The sequence below is a fragment of the Pelodiscus sinensis genome, chromosome 22, assembly GCF_052426305.1.
Source record: "Pelodiscus sinensis isolate ZL-2025 chromosome 22, ASM5242630v1, whole genome shotgun sequence".
Classification (NCBI taxonomy): Eukaryota; Metazoa; Chordata; order Testudines; family Trionychidae; genus Pelodiscus; species Pelodiscus sinensis.
This window is the reverse complement of record NC_143073.1, coordinates 3,724,052-3,743,646: the sequence shown is the minus strand read 5'-3', so window position 1 is coordinate 3,743,646 and position 19,595 is coordinate 3,724,052. Positions and strand designations below refer to the sequence as shown.

Below are 19,595 nucleotides of genomic sequence, written 5' to 3'. Positions count from 1 at the left end.
GTGGCGGGTTGGGCTGAGGTAAGGGGGGAGGGGAAAGGGGTTGGGCTGAGGTGGGGGGGAAGGGAAGCGGGTTGAGCTGAGGTAAGGGGGGAGGGGAAAGGGGCTGGGCTGAGGTGGGGGGGAAGGGAAGCGGGTTGAGCTGAGGTAAGGGGGGAGGGGAAAGGGGGGGGAGGTGGGGGGGGAGGGAAGGGGCTGAGCTGGGGGGGGAAGGGAGCTGGGGGGGGGGGAGGGGAAAGGGGTTGGGCTGAGGTGGGGGGAGGGGAAGGGGCTGAGCTGAGGTAAGGGGGGAGGGGAAGGGGTTGGGCTGAGGTGGGGGGAGGGGAAAGGGGTTAAGGCGGGAGGAAGGGCGGAAGATGTAGTGCGGGGGCGGTGGGAGCCGGGGCAGGAGCGGCCCCTCGGCGCGGCCGGGACACGGTGCCCGCGGGCCGGTGTCTCCCTGCGCGCGCGGAAGGGGTGGGGCGAGGGCGGGAGCCGCCATTTTGGCTGCGCGGCTCGGAGCGGAACAAGAGGGCCCGGCCGGGGCGATGGACGCGGGAGCCCGCCCGGCCGGCGCCGCGGTGCAGCCCCGCGAGTACAAGCTGGTGATGTTGGGAGCCGGCGGCGTGGGCAAGAGCGGTGAGTGCCCGAGGGGGGGAGGGTAGATGTGAGGGGCCGGGCCGGGCTGGGCCGGGGGGGGCGAGGGGCGGGGGGGGGGGCGGGCCGGGCGGGGGGGGGGGGTAGGTGCGGGGGGGGGCGGGCCAGGCTGGGCGGGGGGGGGAGGTGGTAGGGGCGAGGGGGGGGGGGGCGGGCCAGGCTGGGCCGGGGGGGGGCGGGCCAGGGGGGGGGAGGGTGGGCCGGGGGGGGCGGGCGGGCCAGGCGGGCGGGGGGGCGGGCCAGGCTGGGCCGGGGGGGGGGGGGAGGTGGTAGGGGCGAGGGGGGGGGGGCGGGCCGGGGGGGCGGGGGGAGGTGGTAGGGGCGAGGGGGGCGGGCCAGGCTGGGCCGGGGGGGGGGGAGGTGGTAGGGGCGAGGGGGGGGGCGGGCCAGGCTGGGCCGGGGGGGGGGGGGGAGGTGGTAGGGGCGAGGGGGGGGGGGCCCAGGCTGGGCCGGGGGGGGGGGGAGGTGGTAGGGGCGAGGGGGGGGGGGCCCAGGCTGGGCCGGGGGGGGGGGAGGTGGTAGGGGCGAGGGGGGCGGGCCAGGCTGGGCCGGGGGGGGGGGAGGTGGTAGGGGCGAGGGGGGCGGGCCAGGCTGGGCCGGGGGGGGGGGGAGGTGGTAGGGGCGAGGGGGGCGGGCCAGGCTGGGCCGGGGGGGGGGGAGGTGGTAGGGGCGAGGGGGGCGGGCCAGGCTGGGCCGGGGGGGGGGGGAGGTGGTAGGGGAGGGGGGCGGCCCAGGCTGGGCCGGGGGGGGGGAGGTGGTAGGGGCGAGGGGGGCGGGCCAGGCTGGGCCGGGGGGGGGGGGTGTAGGTGTGAGGGGGGTGGCCAGTGACCCTTACTACCTGGCCGTTCGGGAGTCTCAAGCTCGGGTTTTCCCCAATCTCCGAGAGCCCTTCGTGTGGGGGAGCCAGTGGGGCAGAGAGCAGCGCTTAGGGCTTCACACTGATCGTTTCCATGTTGCCCTATCGCCCGTGAGATTGACAGGGAACACGATGTGCCTTTCCCCCTGCCCTGCTCCCCTCGAATCACCTCCATGTGTCTGTACCGTCAGCACTTCTGCAATTCACCCGGCCCCCACCTCCACTTGTGAGATTCCTCCGGAGGCCTGGAGATCACTGGCCTCTGTGTGAGTCTGTATCTGCAAACAGTGAGTCCTGTGACGCCTTGGAGACTAACAGATTTGTTTGGGCATAAGCTTTTGTCAGTTAAAAACAACTTGGTCAGCTGTGTGGAGTCATCTGTGTAACTGTGTTATCCAATGTTATTTTTCAGCAATGACTATGCAGTTTATCAGCCACCGCTTCCCAGAGGACCATGATCCTACCATTGGTAAGAAAAACTTCCCCAATATCTAATCTTTGCCAATTAAGAAGTAGCTTTTGTGGAATCGTTTACCATGAACCTTGTATTAACCAATGACCCTGGACTCATTGGTTAACCTTCATGTTTAGAGGTATGCCTCTCTGTGCACCTTCCCCCACCACCCGCTGTTGCCTTTGTTACAGAGCGAGTGGGGCAAGGAGAGAGCAGATAGGAGCCAGTGCCACAGAGAGCTGACTTTTATGAGCCTTTACATCTGATACAGAGGTAGCAGTGGGGGGTGGAGGGCAGGGCAAGTGGCTGGGAGTCTGTATGTGCAGGGAGTCAGCTTAAAAGCCCTCTCCCTACACACAACTTGTATAAAGGAGTAGCTGCTGAAACTTCTTTTAAATAATTTACATTTAACTATTAAAGTGAGGTGGCAAAATTTGCAAATGATACTAAACTGTTCAACATAGCAGATTATGAAGAGCTTCAGAAGGATCTCACAAAACTAGATAATTGGGCAACAGAATGGCAAATGAATTTTAGTGTTAATAAATGCAAAGTAATACACATTGGAAAACGTAATCCCAACTATATGTACAAAATGCTGGGGACTAAATTTAATTATACCACTTTAGAAAGTCTTGGAACCATTCTGGATAGTTCTCTGAAAACATCCACTCTGTACACAGCAGCAGTCAAAACAAACATTGTTAGGAATCATTAAAAAAGGGATAGCCAATAAAACAGAATATCTTATTGCCTCTATATAAATCCATGGTACGCCCTCATCTTGACAGCTGCATACAGATGTGGTCGCCGTATCTCAAAAATATATCTTAGCACTGGAAAAAGTTGAGCAAATGGCAACAACAATTATTAGGGATTTAGAATGCGTGCCATATGAAAAGAAACTTTAAAAAAAGCTGATGCTTGGTCTTGTGTGGAGTTTCCTGCACACCACCTCCTTCCTTCAGGTGTATAAGGAACTCCAGCTCTCTCTCCATTCCTCTGGCAATGTCTTCTATCTGTGAGCTGTGCTCTACCAGGGCCAGCAGCTCTGTAGTCCATTTCTGTAGGGGGGGAGGAAAGATGAAACTGATGTGCACACAATATTCACTTCTGTGCAAATTCAGCATTATGCAGTTGTGCCAAACTCCCACAGTAGTAAATATCAGATACTAAAGTTAGACACTAATTCAGCAAGTCCAAATAATGTCATCAAAGGATTTTAAGAGCTCTTTGAGGAGCTTTCTGGGCCATTCATGTTGATTTTAATTAAGTCATATAGCAAAGAGGTTCCAGAAGTCTGCAAGAAAGCTAATGTGCCAATATTTAAAAGGGTCAAATGGGATGACCTAGGTAATTATAGGTCAGTCAATCTGGCATCGATCCTGATCAAGATAATGGAATGGATGATATGGAAGTGCATTAATAAAGAATTAAAGGAGGCTGTAATGAAAGCCAGTCAATGTGAGTTTATGGAAAATAGATCCTATCAAACTAACTTGTAATTTCATCAAAAATATCAAGATTGGTTGTCAAAGTTAATGTTGTTGATGTCATATACTCATACTTCTCAACGTCTTGATTAAAAAAATTAGAGCAGTACAAAGTTAACACATTGAGTAGATTAAAAGCTGGCAGACTGATAGGACTGAAAATGTAATTTTAAATGGGGAATCCTCTGAGTACGGGTGCTCTTAGTAGGCTTCCTCCGGGATCAATCTTGGCCTTGTGCAGTTTAATATTTTTAGCAGCGACTTGGAAGAAGACAGTCGTCGCTGATAAAGTTTGCTCATGATACAATAAGAGTAGTAAATAATGAAGAGGACAGGTCACTAATGCAGAATGATCTGGATTGCACAATAATATTAAATATATAACTATAAATATAACCAAATACTCTTAAATTTTCAGTACAATGAAAGCTACGTTTAGCTAACTTACTGCATATATTTAATTGCCTGGCTATCAGTTTGGTGTATAGCTCTGGCTCTCCCTTTGCAACACAAGCTTGCTTGAAGTTGGAGATCCATGATTGAGATGGTAATTCGAAGGGACTCTTGTGTGTATTGGAGAGTAAGGCCATGTCTCTGATCACGGCAGTGTCAATCTTCCCCATTAATCTAGTAAAGACCTGCTAAATCAAACTCTGAGGGTGCCCGTCAGCGACCAGTACTATTTCTCCTGCAAGGAGTATGGGAAAACAAGGGAGATATTTGCTCCTATTGGCCTTCTGCCATGGGGACAGCAGGGAAACTCGAATCAAGGCACATCTACTCCAGCTTATGTAGTTAACATAGCTGGAGTTGCGTATCTTAATTGAACCTTCCCCTTTGGTGTAGACCTAGCCTTTGATGATTTTACTGTTGCCTTTACATTTTGAAAATGTGGAGAAGAAAATTTCACATCTGTAAATTGAGTTCATACACTTAGTGGAAAATTTATGCTGACGTTTGGATAAGTAGTAGTGTAATGTCTAGTTGAATGAGATTTTTTTTTTTAAATTGAGCAGTGGAATTAGCTCTTGTTAACCAGATGCATTTACCTCTACAACTGGGCACAAAGAAATAACCATATTCCTACTATTCTCTAAAGAATCTGTACTGATCTTTGTACTTGCATTTTACACACACTGAGGACTCTGCAGTGTAAAGCTTATATATAAAGCTGGTGTAAACTAGTTCATTCCTCGGAGTCCACTCACGGCTGATCTGACCCCAGAAGGCTAAGCCTGGGTAGCCGCCATCTAGGCCGGTGGCCCTTTTTTATTACGCAAGATCGCGTTTACACCCGAGCCGGATCGGCCTGCCGGCGGAGTAGGGGGGTTCGGGCCCGCCCCTCTCCGAACCCCGGCCCAGGGCCCTAAAGGCAGGGACCCGTGGTCCCTCCCTAGCGGATGGGGGAATGCCCCAAAACACACCCGCTCACGGGCTCCACGACCCTGCCCTGGGCCGCTTCCTACTCCACCAGGCCTCCCGGCCCACTTCTCTTAACCTCTCCTGTCTCACCTCCCCCTCCGTTTCTCCTCCCCTTGCTCCGTCCACCGTCTTCCCCCGTGCCGTGCCAGCCCCGAGTTTAAATCCCCCGCCGGCTCCTTCCCCCCTCTGCGTCACTTCCCGAGTGACGCCTTCCGGCCACCATTCCCCCGTGATGTCATCATCCTGCGCCTCCCCGACCCCTCCCTCTAGGGCCCTGCTGGGCGGCGCCCGCTGCCTCCCGACGCTCTCCGTGCCGGCTGCCGGCGCGTTCCGGGAGTCCACCGCGGCGGGCCGGGTCGTGTTCTCCGCCCCCCCGTGTGGCTGCTCGGCGCCTCCCGGCGCGCTCTCCGTGCGGGGCGCGAGTGCCCCGTCATCCCGCTCGGCGCCTCCCGGCAAGTTCCCAGTGCGGGGCCCGAGTGCCCCGTCACACCTGGTAATTGAGTAAATGTGTAACCGCTGAATTTGGGGCAGCAGCCAGTTCCCTGGGAGCTGGTGCATGCCAGGCACCATCTTTTAAGCCAGCTCCCAGCATTCACCAGTTGCTACCCCACCCCCAGGAAGCTGGCTGCTGTCTTGCGCACACTGCTGGGCGCACACTCGCTCATCTGCAGCCCTGCATCCTGGGAGTGGAGCGGCAGCCTATGTGATACACTCACTCTCCCTTATCGGTTAACTGTTTACACAATTAAACTTTCACATCCTTAGTCTACGCTACAGCAGCCTGCTTGTGCTTTTGTGCTTGTAGACTAGATGTGCACTTCATATTTTATCCTATTTAGGCAATTGGCAGTGCTGTTCGTAGCTGTCATTAGAATTATTTTGTCTGCCTGTTCATCTCAGTTGGGGAAGGCCCACTAGTCTGAGAGAAATGTAATAGTGTATTCTTATGTCTTTATTAAGATGTGCAAAACTGAAGTCTTACTTTATCAGTTGTAATGTATTTTCTGTTGGTTTATATCAAGAATAGCATTAAGTAGAAAATTTTGACCAAATCCGTGTCTCATTAGAGCAGTTACATTTTGATTAGTTTTAATTACTTGATAAAGAACTACATTAAAGTTTTTAATGATTTCAACAGATAACATACTAAGTGCTTGATAGTAGTATTTGCATCTGTTTCTTTCCTTGTGTACATGAGAGAGGTACTATAGTTTTACTGAATGTCACCCATCCATCTTCTTAATCCACAGAGGATGCTTATAAAATACGAATACGGATTGATGATGAACCTGCAAATTTGGACATCTTGGACACAGCAGGACAGGTGTGTGAGCAATGAAAATATGAATAGCTGGAACTAATGGCCAGGCATATTCACAGAGATCCTTTAAAAATGTATTGTCTGTCTGTCTGTCTTTTCTTTGTTCTAAAATGGTGCCCTTTCTCCCCTTCCCCACTCACTCCTACACCCCCAGCCCCTGCCCTAACTCCCCTCTGTCAGGCACCTCCACATCCTTCTGCTCTGAGCCCATCATATATCCCACCCCTGACTCTTGCATGCTTGTCCTCAATCCTTTGCCCTAAGTCCCCTGCACTCCACCTCACACTTACATTTCTTACAGGTACTGTTGTATTGCTAAGCCCCTTCCCCCCCTCCCCTCCACCTCTTGACAGGGCAAGTTGTGATAGGACAGTAGCTATGAGCAGGGCTCGACAAATAATACAATCTACTCGCCTGTGGCGAGTAGATTGTAACCCAGAAGAGCCGGATCGCTGGACAGCGCCGTTCGGCGAGCCCTGGCTATAAGAAATTTAAGTTCCACTCATCTTTTCTCATTGCTTCCATTTGCTTCATTGGTTCCAAATTTCCCCAATACTTTGTTGTGCAAAAGAATAGAAAGGAAACAGATTGTTCATAACATTCTTTTAACTCTGACTACTACATGTTGCACTTTTGGCTGTGGATTTCAGGTGTTGAAGTGATATCTCACATAGGGAATTCATAAAATCTCCAGTTTTTCCAGTGGACCATTTGTGGCTTAAGTAAACCAGTATGATGTGTGGTGCATAGCTGTTATTAAAATGGATAGAGCGCTGCCAGTGATGATAGCTGTTGAGCTTTTATGGGCTTTGAAATACATCTTTATTTCTAGGCAGAATTTACAGCCATGCGAGACCAGTACATGAGGGCAGGTGAGGGATTTATCATCTGTTATTCAATCACGGATCGTCGCAGTTTTCATGAAGTGCGCGAGTTCAAACAGCTGATCTACCGTGTTCGGCGCACTGATGACACTCCTGTAGTTCTTGTGGGGAACAAATCTGATCTGACACTGCTACGACAGGTAAACTACCCAAAGGAGTTCAGAAAGTGCATGTCTTGAAACAGCAGTTCTCAAAGTGGGTGACAAACCTGTTTTAATGGGGTTGCCAGGGCTGGCATGAAACTTGATGAGGCCTGGGGCTGAAGCCAACACTCAAGTCCTGCTGTCTGAGCTGAATTCCCCCAAACCCAGTGTGGCAGGGCTTGGGCGAGCTCAGGCTTGTGTTCCTCCTTGAGTCGTGTAGTAACTTTTTATTGTCAGAAGTGGGTTATGGTGAAGTGAAGTTTGGCCCAAACTTAAAACAATGCTGAGGATTATCCAAATTTATTTATTTATTCCTTTCCTTGAATTAAATTTTTTGCTCTTGGTTTAATGTTTAAATTATTTGTATTAGTAATGTTGAAAGATTTTAAGCACTGAATGCATGTAGTTTTATTATGGAATAGCAGAATCATAGCATACTAGAACTGGAAGAAACCTTGAGAGATGAAGACCAGTCTCCTAGATGGTGCTTGGTCCTGCCATGAGAGCAAATCATCCCTGATAGATGTCTATCCAAACTGCTCTTAAATATCTCCAGTGATGGAGATTGCACAACCTCCCTAGGCAATTTATTCCAGCATTTAACCACCCTGACTGGAAGTTTTTCCTAATATCCAACCTAAACCTCCCTTGCTCAATTTAAGCCCATTGCTTCTTGTCCTATCATCAGAGGCCAAGGAGAACCATTTTTCTCTCACCTCCGCATAACACCCTTTTAAATACTTTTGATATTACATGACAGCAATTTTCAAGTAATGCACATGATTGAGCAAGAGGAACAGGAGGGAGCAGAAAAGAGGGAAGGAATGAACACTTGGTTGACAAATGTGTACTTTGTTGAAGGTCTCCAAAGAAGAAGGCTCTGCTTTAGCACGGGAGTTCAGCTGCCCTTTTTTTGAAACTTCAGCCGCATACCGCTATTATATTGATGACGTGTTCCATGCTCTTGTGCGAGAAATCCGTAGGAAAGAGAAGGAAGCAGTAATGGCCATGGGAAAAAAATCCAAACCCAAAAGCAGTGTATGGAAAAGACTAAAGTCGCCATTCCGAAAGAAGAAAGATTCAGTGACCTGAAGGGGAGGGATGTACCTGTCCAGCAGTGCCCTGGAACATGGAATCAGAGCAGTCCAGTGACCTACGTTTTTGAGCATTATGTGGTCTTGTTTTTGACCATTTTAAAAGGAAAGCTAACTGTTGGGAGTTTTGTGGGGCTGCGATTTACTTTTTTGTTAGTTTTTTAGAGTACTCTTCCCACAATTTCAGGACATTTGTCTGAGACACACCAGTGGGTTTTAATTCTGTTTACTGTCACTTTGTGACTTGGATACAGCAAATGTCACTGACGTAGTTGTAAATGCTGTTACATATGTCCCTGCACTTTTGAATGTTTGTCTTAAGGGATCTCAGCATAATAGAAACTGAATCATGTATAATGTCTTTGAACTTTTACATAGAGCCTAACTTAGTGAAGTCTCTTCCCCCCTCTCCCCCCCCCCCTCGGAGGATTGCACAACAAAATATTCTGCTTTCTGGAAAAGTTAACAGCGTATTAGAAGGCTTGTCAAGATCAGTGTTAAAATGTAAAGTGTGTGAAGCACAGGTAGCAAATTAATGGAACAAACTGCATGCACACATCTGTGAAAAGAGCACATGCCAAAACTGCTTTTTGTTCAGATCATGCATTTTTCCAACGAACAAGTAATGTTGGTCTCCATGTGCTTGTGTATCTAAAAGGAAATATTAGAAAGTGTAATGCAACAATATAGTTAAGATTTTAAACAAGTCAGGAAAATTAAAATTATTATTCCCACAGCAGCCATAACTTGAGAACATTGCATGAATATGTAGCATTTTCTTACTGTATATAGTGTTTTCTTGTACTGCCATAATATAGTGTATGCAATGTGATAGAATTGATGGGGCTTTCAGTAACTACAGCTTTGATTTTTCCTGACTTGTATGCTTAAAATCTTATCTGTAATGTTTCATAAGTTCATGTATTTGCATTACATTTTTCATTCTTTTCTTAAACCAGTATTGTTAAATTGAAATCTCAAACAGATTCATTTCAGATTTCTTATGCTTTGAGGCTCTGTACCCCACACTGCACTGTGTTGTAGAAAGAATGTGTAAAATTGTAGAATGTGTAGAATGCTGGCAATAGGACCTAACAGAAATAACTCTGATGATAGTGAGACTTCCAGTGCAAGTAGGTGGAGAGAGATAGGGGAAGGAGATGATTGCCAGGGCATAGTGTCTGTACTGAGAGTGAGATACAATGGATATCCCTACATATAAACACTCAAGTAGCTATGTAGATGTTTGTGCCAGTGATCACTCTACACTGGTTAGGAAGCTAGTATTTTGTGAAGCACATTTTTCAAATGTTGCAAATTAAATGTTCCTTATGGAGGATTAATATGTATGTCAGATCTGAAGATTTGTAATCCAGAGTTTATCTAAGTCAGTGTTTCTCAAACTGTGCTCTGTGATTGAAACATCGATAGGTACAACACATACAATCAGTGGACTGCTGGGGCTCCGCACATACAATCAGTGTACTGCTGGGGCTCTGCATAAATTTTTACACATGTAAAGGGCTCCAGAGCCCAAAAAGTTTGAGAACCACTGATCTAAGTATAGAAATAGTATCAAAGGTGTTTTTTTTTTTTTTAAATAACATAATTCATTTAGGTAACTCGGAATTGGTGAGAGAGAAAAATGTAGGCTAGACATAATTTCTCAGCAAATCATACTGAAAACTGGAATTTAAAACCAAAGTGCCCACAAGTATATAGTATCACAACTGAGTTATTGGCAAAACCAATCATAGAATAATGTTAACCATGTGGTGTTGATATCAGACCTTAGTTTGATACACTTGATCATTGTACATTCAGAGATGCGCAGTTGAGACTTGAGTATAAAGGATCTGATGAAAGTATCAAGAAGGGCAAATGAGTCAGCCTTCATGGTTTCTTTTCTTCACTAAACTATTTAGCTTTTCCTGCTCTTTGAGAACAGCATTATAAGAAATGTAAGCTTTTTAAGTTTTGTTCTTTGATTTTCTACACAGAAAATTAATTTTCTGGGTTTTTTTACATTTTTAAAATGTGCACCTGGACTACAAAGTTGTATAAATCAGTTCATGGTTTCTCCTTCCTTATACTGTTCCACTGCAAATCCACCTGTGTTGTGCTGTGCTGTGCTATGCTGCTAGAAATCACACAATCCATTACATGGAAAAAGTAGCTGAAACTTACCTATAACGTCTTGAAAGTATTTTACTTGTTTGTTTGCAGTGTAAGATGAAAGATTTAATTAAAAGTAACTTCATGAGTAAAGTTGCATACCTTTACCATAGCTACTGATTTAGGAATTAAGGTCCTAATAATTATTCGTATTGGATTAAGTACTGTCCCAAGAAAGCCACGCAACAGAAGACATCAGTGGAAAAAATAAAGAACTAACACACACAAAGGTCTGGTTCTGATTAAAAGATGAGACAAAACCAGATTTCCTGAAAAGTTAAATGTTTTTAATTCCCCCCTTTTTTTCCCAATGATAGAAATTTGACTGGAAATTCTACTCAGCTACTAGTATGTTCAAAACTTGAAGTGAAGAAAGCTTATGGGGCTAATTCCTGCTCTTGCCTTCTGAGAAATGATGGGATTTCTGTGCCTTAAATTAGCCTTTTAATAAATTCAGTGATTAGTAATTCCATTTGAGCATGTTGCTTGTGGGGTTAATAAATCTGAACAGCAAGCACTTTTTTTTACACAATGTTATTCTAGAAGATTGTTTTATTTTTGTCATGTATACATTTGTACACAAAGAAATAGACACAATATGGAATTTTTAATATAAATGTTTGCATTTTATGTTTTAATCCTAGGTGCCTAAAACTGTCAATAGAAAACATTGTGGCTAGGAGCTCAGAAATAAACAGTTTGAAATGTGCTCATAACTTTTGATGGATTTAGTTGACTAACTTGATGCTTGGAAGGTGAGATATTAGATTTGCAGCTTTCAAATGGTTATTTAATCTTACAAGTACTATTAAAATAGTTTCGTGCTAGGATCTTCTCAGATGTCCGAGAATTTTCCTTCATATAATAGTTCAGACCTGTATATAAGAGCCTCTAAATTGCCATGTTTTGATTTTGAGGATTGGGAAGATAATGGTGGTCGTAGGGTAAACACTACAGCTAAACTTTGCTCTGAAGAACGTTTGTATTTTCTTCATGTATTGTTTGTTCTTAGTTTTTACTAACTAACAATGGGAGCAACTGTTTTGATACCCCTTTAAAAAGGCAGGTAAATATTCTTCAAGTGATTGCTCAGGTAGGGGTGGGTGTGTGTGTGTGTGTGTGTCAGTCAGAAGATTTTCCCTCGTGGTAGCTAGGGTCAGCAGTGGCACCTACTGTAGCAGTGCCTCACTGGACGTGTGTATATATACCCCTGGCAACCCAACTTTCTGCCAGGGAGGGTCGGTGGATAGAGTTTGTGTCCTCTTGCTTTGAAAGTCATTAAACCCTAGCATTGTGGCCTTTAGTAGTACTTTGTAGTGTAGATTAGTTTTGGGTTTTTTTTCATTAGTAGTAGTTGGGGGGGGGGGGGGGGTTGTGCTCTTGGGGCATGCAGTGACTCCAGGGCTTAGTCTGCTAAGTGCAGCAAGCACATGCCTGGAAGTGATTTATACACTGCCTGCCTAAAGTGACTGGGAGAAGGTCATCTGCAAGGTAAGTGAGGAACCTAAGGTCCAGGGGCCAGACACAGATCCTGGCTTGCTTGGATCTGGCCCCTGAAGCTCAGGGTTCCGCCTTCCCCCAGCATTGAGGAACCCGTGCTGGTGCTCCAACCCTCCTGCCATTCCTCCACGGAGCTGGAGCACACAATCTACTAGCTCCCCAAAGCTCTGGTGTGCTGGGGGCATGTGGGGAGTGGTCCCTGACCCAAAATTGGTTCCTGAACCCTAGCTTAAGCCAAGATCTAAAAGGGAGAGAGATTAGCAGTTTAAACTACTGCTCATAGAGTCAGCACCTAGGCCTCACAGACAGATGCAACCCTGATTCCCTCAGTGTGCAGTATGCGGCCTCAGGAGGCCTCAGTGCTGCCCCCAGCCGAGTGTAGGGATCACTGCACCAATCTACACAGAATATGGATGGGTTTATCCTCCAGGTATTGATCCAATGCCATGAAGAAGAGGACTGATTGGCTCCAAGTCCTATGGCCCCAGTGTGGTCAACTCTGGGCCCTAGAGCACTGTTGAGTCCAGTGTTGGTGGACTTTCTGGTGCCAGTGGTGGTGAAAGAGGACTTTGATCTTCCCTCCATGCTGGATACTTTTAAGGCCATCTAAGACCTCATTGAACGAGTGGCACTGGCTTTCATGTGAGACAGGCCTGCCCCCTCCTTCTGCAGCCCTGGTGGCATCTTCAGCACCCTCAATCTTGGCACCGTCAGTACCACCACCAGTGGCTCATTTAGTACCAGTGCCTTCACCTATGGCACCACATGAGGTACTTTTTATGCCTCCTCCCCTGACTCTAGCACCTGGGAATCTTCTGTGCTGGTGGCATCATGGGAAACCTGAAGCTGTGAGCCAACATGGACACACCTCTTGGCTCAGCTCCTTTCTGGTCAGCAGGAGAGTACACATCTGAATCAGAAACTGAGTTTGTGTCCCCGCGCTCTGGGTACTGGTACCATTTGCGTTTCTAGCACTGCTTGCAATATCAGTATGCAGAGGCAACTGCAGCACTAGTGCAGTCCTGGCCCCCTCAGTGGCACATGCCAATTCAATGGCTCTTTTGGACTCTGTGGGCCTATCACCAAGGGTAAGGGCCACCCTGCAGGGCTGCCTCATAGAATCCTAGGGCTGGAAGAGACCTTAAGAGGTCATCAAGTCCAGCCCCCTGCCCAAAGCAAAACCAACACCAACTCAATCATCCTAGCCAGGGCTTTGTCAAGCTGAGACTTAAAAACCTCTAGGGAAGGAGATTCCATCCCCTCCCTAGGGAACCCATCCCAGTGCTTCCCCATCTGCCTAGTGAAATAGTTTTTCCTAATATCCAACCTGGATCTCCCCCACTGCAACTTGAGACCATTGCTTCTCTTTTTGCCATCTGCCACTACTGAGACCAGCCTTTCTCCACCCCCTTCAGGAAGTTGAAGGCTGCTATCAAATCCCTCCTCAGTCTTCTGCAGACTAAATAAGCCCAAATCCCTCAGCCTTTCCTTGTAGGTCATGTGCTCCAGCCCCCTAATCATTTTCATTGTGTCCACATCCTTTCTGTAGTGGGGGACCCAGAACTAGTCGTGGTACAGATGTGGCCTCACCAGTGCTGAATAGAGGGGAATAATTTCTCTTGATCTCCTGGTAATGCTTCTCCTAATGCATCCCAATATGCCATTAGCCTTCTTGGCTACAAGGGCACACTGTTGACTCATAACCAGCTTCTCATCCACTGTAATCCCCAGGACCTTTTCTGCTGAACTGCTACTTAGCCAGTCAGTCCCCAGCCTGTAATAATGCTTGGGATTTTTCCCTCCCAAGGGCAGAACTCTGTACATGTCCTTGTTGAACCTCATCAGATTTCTTTTGGCCCAAACCAAAAATAAGGATGCTAAGATGCTGGACTTATTTGGGTGCAAGGTTTATTTGACTGGGGATTTACAGCTGTGGGTCTTAAACCATCACATGCCCCATAGCCAGTATGCCTTCAATTCCTGGAACACGCTCTCCAAGTCCCAGGAGCTCCTCCCCTCAGGCAGTAGGCAGGAGTTCGTGGCATTGCTGCAGGAAGGTCACCAGAACTGCCCTGCAGGCAGCCTTAGGCTCTGTTGACTAAACCATGTACTTTGGCCACAGCTATTGCTATGCTCTATAGCCCATGGCTGCAGGTGTCTGGTCTCCCGGCAGAGGGGCAGCATACAAATATATATGCCTCTGCCTTTTAAATGCAGTAAGAGCCAGGTGGCTGTTACTACATTTAAAAGGCAGAGCTGCATTGGGGTTAGTTCCTGGGGTCGGGAGCTAACTCCGCTGCAGCTCAGCAGTTTCTCCTCTCATCAACGAATCGAGTAGTCGATGGAAATTCTATCCACTACTCTATTAGCTGATTAAATGAAATTTAACATCCCTATCAGTGACCAGGCTGATGACCCTTCCTCTGTTCCCAGATCTCATAACACAGCATTACAGCCTGGCACAGCATCTGAACCTGGAGCTGCTCCACTTCCCAGCGTGGAAGCTCCATTGCTGAACTGACTCAAGCTCCTGTGTTCGGACTCGGTCACGGAGGTCTGACTGGGCAGCTGGAAGCCCTCTACCAGGGTCGCTTACCTCGTGAAATGGGAGAGGTTCTCCCTTTGGTGCCTCGATCAGGGCACACCCCTTCAGCGGGCCACTGTCCCCATGCTTCTGGGCTACCTCCTTCACCTGAAACCCCATGGCCTGGCTGTCATCCATTAAGGTCCACTTGGAGGTGATTTCAGCATTCCATCCAGGCTCAGGAGTCAAAAAAGCCGGTGATGGGTTGTTTCCTGAAAGGGACTGGTTTTACCTTCAGGTGAGGCACTCGCTACCACTGGGGGTCCTGAATTTGGTCCTTTTGGCTCATGGCACCCCCATTTGAGCCCTTACTTTATCCTGCCTGTCCTAGAAAGTGGCCGTTCTGGTAGCTATTACCTCTGCCCAGAGGGTGTTGGAGTTACAGACCCTTAGCTCTGAACCCCCAGATACTCTGTCTTTTTATGAAGTGCAGCTATGACCCCCGCACCACATTCCTGCCAAAGGTGGTGTCATTTCATGTCAACCAGGACAACTTTCTACCTGCCTTCTTCCCAATACCCCATGCCACAGACCAGAGTTGTTGACTCGAGTCCCGCGACTTGAACTCGAGTCCGACTTAAGTCGCCTAGGTGGCTCAATTTGACTCGGGTTCATTGTTTGTGACTTGAGACTCAACTTGAGTCTTGCTAATTTTGTTAAATTGACTTGGTGAAAAAATTGTCCAAAAATGCCGATATTGATGGCTTGTACAAAAGTGACATGACATTTTTTAAATTAAGACTTGAGACTTGACTTGAAAGTGACTTTAGGGACTCGAGACTCAACTTGAGACTTGAACTGTAGTGACTTGAGACTCGACTTTGACGACAATGACGACTTGAAGACAACACTGCCACAGTGTTGGGACAGAGGCTGCGCTCTTTGGACGTAAGACGTGCCTTGGCCTTCTATATCGAGCGTACCAAACCGTTTCGTAACACAGCTCTTCATCTCTGTTGTGGAGGGTATGAAGGGATTCCCGATTATGTCCCAGCACCTACCGTCTTGGTTCACTGCTTGTACTGAACTTTGCTACGACCTACCCTGTCACAGTACACTCCACCAGGGCATAGGCTTCTTACAGCTTTTCCAGCACAGGTCCCTATTCAGGACATCTATAGGGCAAAGACGTCCTCCGTGCACAGCTGTGTGGCTCGTTACGCCCACACCCAGCAGGCACAGGATGATGCTGCATTCGGCAGAACTGTCCTATAATCAGCAATGAGTTGAGGTCTGATACCTCCTCTGCTCAAACTGCTAAATCACATATTGGAATGCACATGAGCAATCGCTCGAAGAAGTAAAAATGGTTCATACCTTTTGTAACTATTGTTCTTTGAGATGTATTGGTCCGAAGTGGACACGAACGTTCTGCCTTCCCTCTGACGGGCTGTTCCAGCAAAGGGGAACTGAGAGGGCATCGAGTCGGCAGGGGTATATATATGCCACGGGGGGTGTTGCTACAGTGGGTGCTACAGCCAACCCCACTAGGGTACTGCTAGGGAAAATCTTCTGATGGCCACGCATGCACATTGGAATGGATATGAGCAAATCATCTTGACCAACAGTTACAAAAGGTAAGTAACCCATTTTTAAATTAAAGCCATTGTATGAGTCCTTTTTAAAAAAATCTAGTCCACCAATTTACAAAGTTTATTATTGAATCTAATTTTTTGTTTATAGTTGCCTTTCGTGTATCATAAAATCACCTTTTTTTGTGTTGATAATCTGGGTTCTCTCTGCACCCATGTCTCTTCCATGTGAGTTCTCAAGTCCTGAGCTCTTCATTTCAGCAGACACCAGTGTTCTCTGGTTCAACGTGTCTGTCATGTGATTCACTTTCTCTACTACTCTGTTATGGATGCAGAATGCTGAAGTTTTAAAATAAATATTTAAATGTGTCATTTTAAAGAAGGCCAAGTAAACGAAGTGCACTTCACACGTGCAGCAGAAGCCAGTGAAGTTTGTGGTAGTTCTTTGGTGGGAGTTTGTTCCGCATTCTGGGAGCAGACTTTGAGAAAGTACCCTGTTTCCTGCATAAATGTTTTTTACTCTTGTGGTAGAAAGTTCCACAGTGCTGAAGCAGCAGCATTGTTAACTACAGTCCTTATGCCAAAGCTAGATTGCCTAGATATCCTGGACTGTGGCAACTGTGCACCTGGAAGACAAGGACAGAGACCTTGAACCTGGCTCAGTATTCTACATAGAAAACCAACGTGGAGAAGAAAGCCTAGATTTGATGTGCTTTCAGTAGTCCGTCTTTCAGAAAAGCTGCCCTGCCATATTCTGAATTAGTTGGCATTTCCCAAAGTCAGATGGCTTCATACCCAAGTATATTGCATTGTTGTAATCCTGATGGAAGATGACAAAGGCATGTGTAACTGGGGACAGGGTGGATCTCTTAGCCAGCCAGTGATGGCAAAAAGCAGTTCTCTTGGATGCTGCTATCTGAGAGGCTAACATCAGTGAGGAAGAGCGATGCCCAGCTATCTAACTGAACTGACCAGTTATCTATAGATTCATAAAGGCAATAGGCCAGAAGGTCCAATGGGATGCTGTATAACACTGGCCAGGGAACTAATTGTAAGAGCACATCTTTTAGAGAAAACATTTTATCTTCATTTAAAAATTGTCAGTGATGATGAATCCACCACACACGTTGGCAGATTGTATCCATGGTTAATTACTCACAAAGATAAAAACGTGTGCCTTATTTCTGGTCTGACTTTGTTTAGTGTCAAATTCCAGCCATTGGGTCACATTATACCTATTTCTCTTTGAGGGGCCCATTATTAAATATTCCTTCCCCATGTAGGTACTTAGACTGTAATAAAGTCACCTCTTATCCTTCTCGTTGTTAAGCTACATAAAGTTGAGCTCCTTGATTTTGTCATTGTAAGACTCGTTTTCTAATCTTGTCGTCATTCTTGAGTGCCAATTTATCAATTGTGGATGCCAGAACTGGACACATTAGTCCAGCAGCAGTTGTACCAGTGCCAAATACAAAGGTAAAGTAACCCCTCAGCTCCTCAAGTTTCCCCTGTTAACGCATCTATCTCATCTTGTAAGTGTGGGCTACTTTCTTTGTTCCTGGATGTGTACATTTAACCATATTAAAGTGTGTATTGTTGGTTTGTACACACTTTGCCAAGCAATCCAGATAGTTCTGAATCAGAGACTTCTGAATTATTTATCATTCTCTCCATTTTTTTTGTCATTTGCAAGCTTTCTTAGTTATTATTTTGTTTTCTTTCCATTTCATTGATAAAAATGTTAAAATAGTGTAGGACCAAGAACCAATCCCTATGAGACCCAACTAGAAACAGATCTGCTTCATGATGATTCACCATTTACTGTTAAATTTTGAGACATATCAGTTAGCTGGTTTTTAATCCATTTAATATTTGCAATGTTAATGTATGTTGCTCTATTTTTTTTAATCAAAATGTTGTGCAGTATCAAGTCAAGTACCTTACAGGAGTCCAAGTATATTAGATCAATACTGTTACCTTTATCAGCTAACCTTGTAGTCTTGTAAACTAATCCCTCTAGTTAGTTACGTTAATCTTCATCCCAAAGAGTCTGCACAATGACTGGGAACTCTTCAAAGTGATTTCTTTCCACCAGCATCACCTTTGTCTTGCCGTGCTGCAGCTTTGATCAGCTACTCGTCATCCATGAGCTAAACTTGTCCAAGCACTGGGCTATCTTGATGCTAGTGGCGAAGGAGAAGTAGAGTTGTCATCTGACCATATTCCTAGCTGTTGTGTCCATTTCATCTTACCACCTTTTTGTAGTGGCTGCATAGAGATGTTGAACAGGACCAGAGAGAGAATTGATCCTTGTAGGAAACTGCATTTTAGGGATCTGGTGGTAGAAGTGTAATTTGCCATCACTGTCCTTTGTGTTTTTCTCTCCAGGAAAGACTTCAAGCATCTTACTGCACTCCCTATATCAGTAAGTTTGAAGAGTAAATTCCCAAACTTGGATCTGTTATAAATATAGAGTTGTAGGAATATAAGGGGCTCTTGAAAGATCATATAGTCCAGTCTCCTGTACTCATGGCAGCACTAAGTATTATCTTAGACCTTCCCTGACAGGTGTTTGTCTAACCTGCACTTAAAAATCTCTAGCAATGAAGATTTCACAACCTCCCTATGTGTCTCATGGAAGATTACAGAATTCTAGTATCTGGTGACATGGTCAAATGTCTCTCTAGGGTCCCCTGTAGCCATTCTTCACGGGCAGAAAGGTTGGCCTCTTTTACAGTCCATTGACTCTTGTGGATGGGCCATCAAGATGGTGGTCTCTTTCATGTTACACCTGAAGTGTCAGCAGTGGGCGCGACCCAAAGCAGTAAATAGGAAATACAGATATGCGGGGCAGTATTCCAAACTTTATCTACAAAAATGCTGCCTGCATACAAATGGGAGAATCACAACCTTCCCAGTGATAGGTTATGTGAGTCATCTTGCATCAAGCATAGCTCAGTTATAGCATATTCACTTCATAAGCGCAGTTTCATAAAGCACATGAAACTCCCGTCACAGGCAGGTCGTGCGAGTGCTCGGTAAGGAAGCCAAGAAAGAACTGCATGAAAAGATGTTAACATTTACAGTAGAGTTGGTGGAAAATAACCAGCAATTATACAAACCTGTTTACTTTGGCAAGCAGCCAGTCTTAGCCAATCATTGCATGTGTTGCATAGTTACTGAGATACTGACAGGCAGTTGGTGCTGACCCTCAGAACCAACATGCAAAGAACAGCATAACTAGTGCGCAATGTAGTTGCTTTGATAACTATAGAAGACCCCTGTTGCCAGCTGTGAGTATATAGTATCTGAGCAACTTTCAGAGGGCATTAAGAGACATGAGTAACATTTGTCACATTTGGGCCATACTTTATTATCTTCTCATAGTGAAGATTTTGTATGTAATGTAATGTGGTATTCTGGTATTTTTTTTTTATAAATATACCAGCTTCTCTGTGTTTATATTATCAAAGTCATGATCAAAGAAGAGCACTTGGCACTTAA

The 19,595-nt window shown here is 46.3% G+C and overlaps 1 protein-coding gene across 2 annotated transcripts; it reads left to right on the top strand.

Moving 5' to 3' along the window:
* Positions 1 to 374: 374 nt before the first annotated feature.
* Positions 375 to 9,890, top strand: RIT1 (Ras like without CAAX 1). Of its 2 annotated transcripts, none has more exons than XM_075908317.2 (5): positions 375 to 615; positions 1,902 to 1,958; positions 6,109 to 6,182; positions 7,012 to 7,203; positions 8,068 to 9,890. In XM_075908317.2, exons 1-5 carry the CDS (start codon positions 525 to 527, stop codon positions 8,296 to 8,298), a joined length of 645 nt encoding a protein of 214 aa, XP_075764432.1. In that variant the 5' UTR covers positions 375 to 524; the 3' UTR covers positions 8,299 to 9,890. The 2 variants fall into 2 exon arrangements, with proteins under 2 accessions (XP_075764432.1, XP_006132109.1); XM_006132047.5 differs by lacking the exon at positions 375 to 615 and adding an exon at positions 1,462 to 1,776.
* Positions 9,891 to 19,595: the final 9,705 nt, after the last annotated feature.